This window comes from Erithacus rubecula (assembly GCF_903797595.1).
Source record: "Erithacus rubecula genome assembly, chromosome: 9".
NCBI classification, from domain to species: domain Eukaryota; kingdom Metazoa; phylum Chordata; class Aves; order Passeriformes; family Muscicapidae; genus Erithacus; species Erithacus rubecula.
The window spans coordinates 17,954,564-17,964,282 of record NC_136660.1 but is presented as its reverse complement, the minus strand read 5'-3'; the positions used below and the strand labels follow the sequence as shown (position 1 = coordinate 17,964,282).

The window sequence follows — 9,719 nt, the reverse complement described above, 5'->3', positions numbered from 1 at the left end:
CAGGCTGTGGGATGGGAATGGAGAGAGGATCCGGGCGTTGCTCAGGCTGTGGGATGGGAATGGCGAGGGGATCCGAGCGTTGCTCAGGCTGTGGGATGGGAATGGAGAGGGGATCCGGGCATCCCTCAGGCTGTGGGATGGGAATGGAGAGAGGATCCGGGCATCCCTCAGGCTGTGGGATGGGAATGGAGAGAGGATCCGGGCATCCGTCAGGCTGTGGGATGGGAATGGCGAGGGGGTCCGGGCATCCCTCAGGCTGTGGGATGGGAATGGAGAGAGGATCCGGGCATCCCTCAGGCTGTGGGATGGGAATGGCGAGGGGATCCGAGCGTTGCTCAGGCTGTGGGATGGGAATGGAGAGGGGATCCGGGCGTTGCTCAGGCTGTGGGATGGGAATGGCGAGGGGATCCGAGCGTTGCTCAGGCTGTGGGATGGGAATGGAGAGGGGATCCGGGCATCCCTCAGGCTGTGGGATGGGAATGGAGAGGGGATCCGGGCATCCCTCAGGCTGTGGGATGGGAATGGAGAGGGGATCCGGGCGTTGCTCAGGCTGTGGGATGGGAATGGCGAGGGGATCCGGGCGTTGCTCAGGCTGTGGGATGGGAATATTCTGGGGATCCCGGGCATCCCTCAGGCTGTGGGATAGGAAGGGACGGGGGATCCGGGCAGGGAAGTACAGAAGCTCACGCCCACGTCCCAGTATACTTTTTATTGCTGCTAAAACGACAGGAAACGGCACATGGGCTCAGCAGTCTCGAAATCAAAGCGTTTTTCGGAGTTGAAAATGAAGAGGGCCGATGTAAAGGACAGGGGTTTCGTAAGCGCGGTGCTTCGCAGACACCTGGCCCTTCCCCGGCGGCCCGAGCCCCCGAGCCGGCCCGGCGGCGGCTCTGCGGGCAGCGAGCGCCCGGCGATGCGCATTGAGTCCTTAAGCGCCGCTGCTGGCCCGGGCGCGGCGCGGCCGCCCCTGCCCGCGGCCCTGCGCCCTCAGGGCGGCCGGCGCTGAGCCGCGCCCAGCCGGGCCGCGCCAGGCCCGCCGCCCCCTCACGCCGCGCGGGCACGGCCGCGGGGCCGCGAGCGGCCCATGGCGACCCGCCCGCCCTGCCTGTGGCTGTGCCTGGCCGGGCTGCTGAGCCTGCGGGCGGCCGGCGCGCTGCCCCTGCGCCCCGACCCGCGCGACGAGGTGCTGGCGGCGGCCTTGCAGCGCCTGCGGGAGGTCTTCGACATCGAGGAGCTGCCGCCCGACGTGCTGCCCCGCAAGAAGCCGCCCCAGTTCATGGTGGATCTCTTCAACAAGGTGGCGGACGCCAACGGCATCACCCGCGCGCCGGGGCTGCTGCAGGGGGACGTGGTGCGCAGCTTCGAGGACCGAGGTGGGCCCGGGGCGGCCCAGCCTGGCGGGCGGGCGGCTGGCGCGGTTCCTAAAGAACCGTCTGTTCCAGCTCACGTGGACCACCACCACTTCTACTTCGACATCAGCGCCATGGAGAAAGGCGAGCAGATGCTGAAAGCCGAGTTCAGGGTCTTCAAGCTCAAGAGGACACGGCGGTCCAGAAGGTCCGAGGTGCAACACTTCTGCAAAGTAAGTGGGAAAATAGTTAAACACTTAATTCTGCTATCTCTTTTTACTAATACTGAAAATAAGGAGTGCGACTACCTACCACACAAACCTGCTTTATTGTTATGTTTGTTTTGTCATCCTCACTTTTTCTTTGCCTCCAGCATGCAAAGAAGTAATGGAAAGTTCTGGCTTTGGCAGTACGCTGTCCTTTGTGCTATGGCAGTCAGCTTTCCCTAAAGATATCAATGTCAGACCTATGCCAAATCAAATTGTACTCTCCTGGGATCTGAGATGTTTCGAAATTAGAATTGAAATTTACCTGCTGGAGCTGGTCCGAAAAATAGTAATAGCAGCCAGGGATTAATGGGAAAACAGAGCGGGTAAGGAAATTGAATGTATCTATTCTTCTGACAAAGGACAGGATTGGACTTTTTGCAAACCTGAAGACAAATATGTGGAAGAACAGAAGACTTTGATGGTATCCGGTGTTCAAAACAGGATAGGAATGGTCAGGATTGTTTTCTATAGTATCGATAGTCTGGTATCCTGCCTCTGAACACATCTAGAAGTATATGTGTGTAGCAATGACTATTTTTCTGTTAAACTGAATAAAATCTACTTTTTACCTCTTTTAGAGTGACAGTACGGTTTTACAGCTGTGATGTGCAGAAACCTGCATAATCTTCATGCTCCTTTTCTGTTGTAAGAGCAATCAAATTAATTTCTTATCGGTTTTGTGGTATTGTTGTTATTTAGGTGGAAGTGTATGAGCTCTTGGAGAGTGAAAACAAGCCACAGAAAAAACATCTCATTGCATCAAGATTATTGTCCCTCTACGGAGAAGGCTGGGAAGTCTTCAACGTCACACAGACAGTAAGCAGAGAAGTCTGGCTTAATTTTATTTCTAAAACTTTTAAGGTGTCACCTTATAACTCCAGCACTGCCATTAAGCTGGGTTTTGAGGTTAATTCAAACAGAAGGACAGCAGCAGAGGGAGAAGCTTTCTCTCTACCCTTATAAGTACACCTGGTGCTACCTGAATTAAAGAAGTGTTTATGAGCTGCTAGGAGCACAAGCATGGTGGAAATCGAGTAAGCCAAAACTAATCGATGGAGGGAAGTCAGACCAAGTATGTCGTTGTGATTAAAGCCTTGTGTTAGTCCTTAAACTGCCAAAGAATTGGCATTGGTTGTATACTAAGAGTAGATTTTCATTTCTCCTTTTTATTCTGGCAACATTTCTGTACAGCAGTATGCTTCAGCATTGTTTCTGGAGTTTATCGTGGTTGGATTGCCTGTCATTCAGTTTCCTCCATAGACTTCTGTATTTGTGAGCCTCAAGGTTTTTTTCCATAAATTGTTAAAGTAGGTGAATGCACTCCATAACAAAAGAGCCCACACATGGTTTAAAACTCTACTCTGTGACAGTGTTTTTTGTTGCCTAAGCTTTAAGATCAGACTGAAGAGCATGCTTGGATGATTGGTTGAGTTCTGTCTCAAGTCATGATATTCCTGCTAGGGAATGATAAGACCTGGCCTTATCTATCAGTGTGTACTTATAACAGCTAAGTAAGTAAATTTGCTTGATTGTGAATTTCTTCAAATGCCATGGTTTTTAGATTTACATGAGTCTCAATGGTGTGAAAAGTCTGGAGAGTTCATATAACTGTGTTGAGATTGCTATGAAGAATAAATTTCTGAAAGTCAGAGAGAGTTTATTTTAATATTAACTTCTACACTCAAGTGTTCACTGGTAAGTTCTCTGAAATTAATTATCTTTCTGTAAATGTAGCTTTGGGGAATGCATATGCTATTTTGTATTTTTAAGTGCCGAATTACTGGTTTAAATATTAAACTCAATGGAGCCTCAGCTATACAGTTATTTCATTCTGTTGTAATATATGTCCTTATGATCTCATAGCTTGTTGCCTATTCTCTTTTCCTAATATAAACATTGCTTAATCACTATGCTGTAATTAGAATATTGAAACAATATTTTTTCTTTTCCCTATGTTCACCAGGTTTCCAAGTGGGTTGGAAACAGAAGCTCCAACCATGGTTTTTGGATAAGGACGACACACGTTTCCAAGAATGGAATGGAACACGACGTGGTTACATTTGCCAAGAGCCAGGGTGCTTTTCAGGAGAGTAGAAATGCTCTCCTTATCCTCTTCACGAACAGTAACAAACGGAGGTCTCACAGCTTTGTACCCTCTGCTGCAAGTAAGTGCACTTTAGGATATGAATTGCCTGTTCATCTTCTGTTACCTCCTGCTCTACCTCATGTAGACCTATCCTCAGTTATTTACTTGCAGTATAGAACAGGTTTGAAGTTCAGCTTTATCAGTGATTGAAATTTGGTTTAATAGTACTTGCTAGTAGGTCACCAGCATCCTAAATTGCCCCCTTCTCTCACAAACAATGTGTGTGCCAGAAATATTCATTAATCCAAAGGGGAATCTAGTTTATTTAGTTTGTAAATGAATGGGAGGTCTGTTTTTTAAGTTCTACTTATATTACTTTTGTGGTGGTGAAATTTGCATGGAAAGTGTAAGTTGGATTTAGACTGAAAAAAACTCGGTGACCTGGAATACTTTGTTAAAATTGTGGTAAAGTATGTGTAAGTAGAGTCATTAAGTGTGATTTTAAGAGAGAAGGAGATTGTTAAATAAGCAATTTGAACTTCTCTGTCTTTGGCTTGGTTTTTAAGCACCTATTTAACTTCAATGACTACTTAGCATTGTGACTAAAGGGCGCTTTCATCAAAGACAACGCCCTCGTGCCTTGAAATACAAAACAGTATCTTACCTCTCCCACTGGCCTTGGTGTAAAATCAGCTGAGCCTGGATTTTAGGGCCTGATAAATGCAAAGAGCAAAAGCTCGAAGGAGGAGCAAAATCAAGCTGTTCTGGCTTTCTAGTCTTTTCTGGCAAACGGTTGTATTTGCATATCAGAAAGAAGCTAGGTAGGACAATATTAAGAAGTGGGTGGTGAAATCGATTAAAAAACAACAACAAAAAAAAAAGAGTCTAGCCTGTTTATTTTTGTTTTCCAAATAAAAATTAATAGCGAAATCCTAGATCCAGTTTAATGAGCATCAAGTTCTGCATGGGATACTGTGTCAGGAGTGAGAAATTTCTTAAGGAAGAAGCTCTCTAGACCTGCATGTGGTTAGTGGTCAGTGACCACACAGACTGTTCTGCATAACAGTGAGTTTCACCTTGTATCCATGGACCTCCATGGACCTCAGGGCTTCTCAGAAGATACTTTAAGAAAGCATCCTATTGACAGTAGGCTTCATTCTTTAGCAGTATTCTGTAAACCTGGTAGTGGTTTTTTTTAGGATCAAATATTTGAGATATGGTTTTTTTACAATGTTACTTTGCACATTACTGCACGTTCTACTTTGCAAGTGAATGGGTAGGGTTCCTGGGAGAAACTGGAGGGAAAAAGGCTGTGATCTCCACTCTCTGTTAGCCCTGCCCAGAATAATGTGTGTTGTAGGAGTGGCTCTATGAAGACAGTTAATACCATTCTGACCAGATTCAGCCCTGAAGAAGGACTGTGGAGTTACAGAATATTTGGTAGATCAGTGCATTTTTCTTTTCTATTTTTGCTGAATTGGGGCTTTTCCAGAACACAAAATGAAACACAAGATTTGGCAGATTTAGGAGTATGGCTGAAATGGCAGTTAAATAGAGACCTGTTCTGGTACATTCACAGGTTAGGTGCCATTTAAAAATCTGCTCTGAAGACTTTGATGCAGTAGTAGTCCTTCAGGCAGAATATTGTACTTAGGAAATGAGCTTTGTGAAATATTAACATGGATGTTCCTTTCAGAATCAGAAGCAAGGCGTGTTTCTCCTGGCACTGATGTGGGGAGCAGCAGTGCCAGCATGAGCAGGAGCCCCCGTGCTGCCAGGAGCCCCTTGGCAGCGTGCCACCGCAGGGAGCTCTATGTGGACTTCCATGCTATTGGCTGGTCAGGATGGATTATTCACCCAAGTGGATACAATGCGTTTTATTGCAGAGGATCCTGCCTCTTCCCTCTGGGGGAAAGTCTAAATGCAACAAACCATGCTACAGTTCAGTCCATTGTTTATACATTGAAACTGTCTCAAGATGTCAGCATGCCCTGCTGCGTGCCAGATGAACTGAAGTCCCTCAATCTCCTCTACTTTGATGACAAACAGAATGTCGTCCTTAAAAATTATAAAGACATGGTGGCAACAAGGTGTGGTTGTCATTAGCAAGACATTTTTTTTTCTCTGCATTTGATGTGCACCTGGATTCAGTTCCCCATTTGCCACTGAAGATACCAAAGGAGATGGCATTTCAGTTCACAGGGCAGGAGAGAGGGAAACTGGTCTGAGCTTCAATCCTTCTCCTCTCACCATGGCTGTGTGGAAAGGTGGCTGGCTTATGGAGAGTTGTGGACTTTAAGAGTTCCATGAAGAGCTCTCTAAGTGCCTGCACACCAACGAAACTAGTAAAATCAGGAATTTACTATGCAAAGGAATTGAAACACATTAAGTTGACTTTCAAATTAAGATCTTATTCAGTATACCAAGGCTCAGAATTTCCAGTGATTTAACAGGCATGGCATCCTGCCTCAATCCAGAATGGGATGCAGATGTCTGAGTAGCAAAGCCTTAATCAGTTTTGGCTGCATGATCCAGTGGGGATGTGCAATCCTACTTGAGCTCTCAGGGTAAGTATTTGCCCAGAGATGATTTTAGAGGTCTCTACCACTTGCAGATCATGCATTACCAGGAAATGGACTTCTTTCTCTGAGCTTTATGCAGCTCTACCAAGTGCAGAGACCTCCTCATAAGTCCCTATGGGACTTGCTAGCCAGTCTGAAGGAGCCCATGGGTCAGTATCTGTCTGGGAATCAGCTTACTTGTCTTCTAACTCAGGGCTGCACCTCTGTGTGGTGAGGCCAGTGCCAGTCTCTGTGAGGGCTGTTTGGGTGTGTGGCATCAGGGCCTGCCCTTGTGTGTTTGCTGTGCTGTGGGATCCTAAGCTTGGGTCAGAACCCTCGTGGTTTAGCAAAAAGAAAGAAACCCATGAAGGTCCATGAGGATATGCTAGATACTGGACTGGTCTGGTGTTTGAGGTGAGTGTGGTGGAATGTACTTGCTGATTCCCTTCCCTTCAAGGAATAGAGGGACATAGTCTTGGATGGGGTCCCTTGAGATCTTCAGTCTTGCTACAGTTTCGTGCAGGTCGCTTCACTGAGTTGGATCTTAAGCCTGGTTTGGTTTCTTGTCTCCATTAACCCTTGAAGGAAGCTGACCTCTCACAGAATGTGGCATCTCCCATGGGCAGAATCTTCATGGAGAATTTTTTTACTCCAATGAGACTTAAAAAAAGAAAAGAATATGTAATTTTTTTTCTGTAAATACTGATATCTGTAATAAATTTATTTTATTTAAAACCCAACACTTGGGGAATATTAAATTAATCTGTAATATAAAATGCTGATTTTTAAATAAATGTAATGTAACATTAGTGTTGTATGTATGTTGTATTTAAACCTCTTTCCTAGAGTCATGAATCAAATAATTTTCCAGAAGAGAGGACATTCCCAATGGCTTAGTGGTTGCTGTATCAAGACCTCTGTGTCAAGGAGTATAACAAATGAGGAGAATAGACATGTTTCCCTTCAGGGAGGATCCAGTAGGTATTCCTCAAGTGAATGCTGTTAGATCTTGATGTGTGGCTGCCCTGCTAAAGTGGAATATAAGTCTGGTAGCAGGGTGGTTCCAACTGCTGCATCAGCCACACCCAGCCTTGGCATTCAGTGTCCTTGCCAAAGGGACCTTGGGAAGCATAGAGGGCCATGAAGGATCTCCTTTTACTGCTTCATTTCCCTCGCTGCTCTTTTGCACTTTTCCCTTTTCACTGCAGAAGTACCTCTGGTGTTACAGCTCTCTAGGAACCACACCTTGGAAATGGCAGGAGCCATCTACAGTGAGAGTCTGCATGAGATTGGTCACTTCAGCTGATGTTTTATCTCTGCTTTTGGTAGAAGCCCTAAAAACTGAACCAGAAGTTTTTACTGGCAGCATTTGGAGTGGATTGGCAGAGGCAGGTCCAAGATTGCATCTTCTGTCCATGCATGACAAATGCTTCCAGCACCATCAGCTGTGTATCAGCTTCAACACAGAGAACTGCCCATTGTATTTCTAGGATATCTTAATGTGTTTCTTCTTGTTTCAGATGCCAGGAAATAAAAAGGAAATTTTCTAGGAAAACAAGTGTGATTAATAAATAAATAAAGGGCACACTGAATATTAGCCAACACAGTGCTGCCCTACAATAGGTGAAATATGCACAGGCATCTAGGAGCACTAGGTAGTTTTGCATTCATTAAATTATTTTTTTTTCTGCTCCACTCAACTTAGTCTTATTATGCCCCATTAAACCCTGATAATTAAAACAAAATATATTGGAATTGTTTATCCTGGACTTTGTAAGGAAATGAGGTTCATAATAATGCCAAGGGAAAAAATTTACACTACTTGTAATTAGAATAACAATTAAGCACAAGTAGGCTCTTTCTTTTTGTTGCCTTTTTTTTTGCTTTGCTTTAGAATAAAGGGTAATTTTCTTCTTACTCATTAAATGAAATAGTAAAAATTCCAAAATACAAAGAAAATCTTACTCATGTTAAAGCTGAAGGGTTACACTCAGCCCCATGCCAAAGCATTTGGTCCGAGTTTGGAACTAAAGTGGTCCAGGCATGTGAGGTATGTGCAGTCACACTCTGCCCCTTAAGGTGGGGAGAGCACTAAGCACTATCCTTTCACAAGATACAGATGATGGGAAGGTGATTCTTGACACTGAAGCAGGAGAAAGGTTATGCTGGGGATGTCCTGGAACAAGACAGAAAGGATGGGCTTGGGAAAATTGATCTGAGGTGGTTTCCTTCTATTTTTTCTATGCGGGGGTGGGTAGGATGGGATGGGGAGGAAGAAAAAAACTTCTATGTGCCTGCCCTGAGGAAGCTGGAGCACAGCAGTGCTGTAAGCTCATTTCTATCCACTTTGCAGACTTGAAAGTGCTGTTCAGTATGAGGCTATCTTCTAGGAATGCTCGGTGTTTCTTCCAGACAGCCAAGGGTAATTACTTTGGTTCCTGTTCTTCGTGTAGGTAATGGGGCAATTATTTAAAAGACACATGGAGGATAGTATTTATTCATAGTCCTGGAGCTTGTCTCCGGGAAAGAGGAGTGGCTGGGTGTCTATGGTGAATTCTAGGGCTTCCCCACAGGTACCAAACCCTCCAGATTTCACCAGTCCCTTCCTTTTAGATTGCACTTGCAAATGCATGTATAGCTGTGGGCTCATTCTTATGTACACCCATGTGCACATGCATTCATGTTCAGAGGCAGCTTCACTCCTGCTACATCCCACAGGATGGTGCAACTTTCCAGGAACTGAGATGGAATGCTCAGGCTGGTATGAGAACATTGCCACATCCAGAGGGTGCATTTCAATGGCTTTGAGCAAAAGTATGTCACACCTAGGCCACTTCTTTCCTGCCCTGGAGTGCAGCTCACCTCCAAGGAGAGTAGTTAGTAGGTGTGAATTTGCCTTACGTTTGGTGAATGAGACAATTGTGCATTAAAGAGATAATAAAATGTTCTATTTCTTCCTATTTGGTTTATTGCTAGAAGCCATTCCCAGAAAAGGGAAGACTGCTAACTTTCTCTTGTCACAGGATGTGTGCAGCTTTAGATTCATGCATATACTGACTGCCCTTATTCAGAGCTAGATTGTGGCCTGCCTTGTTGTGGAAAACAAAAGATGAGGATTTTCCCTGAGAAAAATGACCTGATACTAAGAAATGACTAAACTTTAACTGGAACCCCGACTTGGTGATGCTGTAAATTCAGGCCTTGTGACTCAAAGTGGCATTATGGCATAAACCCCAGTATCTGGTTCAGATCTGCACACAGAAACCTTGCTTGGTTAACCATCAGGTTACATGAAATGGTCAGGCAGCACAAACTGGTGTTGTATTTAAAAATCTATATAAACTTTCTACTGTGATCCACACTGTAAACTCTTCATCTGCATCACATTTTCTGCTGAATGTGCTGAGACAGTGTTTGTGGCTAAGCAACTGTGTTGTCAAAAGCCATAGAATGA

General features: G+C 45.1%; 1 protein-coding gene across 1 annotated transcript; it reads left to right on the top strand.

Annotated features, from left to right (window-relative positions):
* The first annotated feature begins 890 nt into the window (after window positions 1-890).
* On the top strand, window positions 891-6,784 carry LOC306805390 (bone morphogenetic protein 5-like). Its single transcript, XM_079313112.1, has 5 exons — window positions 891-1,373; window positions 1,443-1,582; window positions 2,318-2,434; window positions 3,582-3,783; window positions 5,401-6,784. Exons 1-5 carry the CDS (start codon window positions 1,085-1,087, stop codon window positions 5,808-5,810), a joined length of 1,158 nt encoding a protein of 385 aa, XP_079169238.1. The 5' UTR covers window positions 891-1,084; the 3' UTR covers window positions 5,811-6,784.
* Window positions 6,785-9,719: the final 2,935 nt, after the last annotated feature.

Excerpts from the sequence above, each read along its gene's own strand:
- LOC306805390 (XM_079313112.1), top strand. The coding sequence starts at position 1,085 with ATGGCGACCCGCCCGCCCTGCCTGTGGCTGTGCCTGGCCGGGCTGCTG. Across the intron at positions 1,583-2,317 it reads AGGTGCAACACTTCTGCAAA|GTGGAAGTGTATGAGCTCTT; the intron begins GTAAGTGGGAAA and ends GTTGTTATTTAG. Across the intron at positions 2,435-3,581 it reads TCTTCAACGTCACACAGACA|GTTTCCAAGTGGGTTGGAAA; the intron begins GTAAGCAGAGAA and ends TATGTTCACCAG.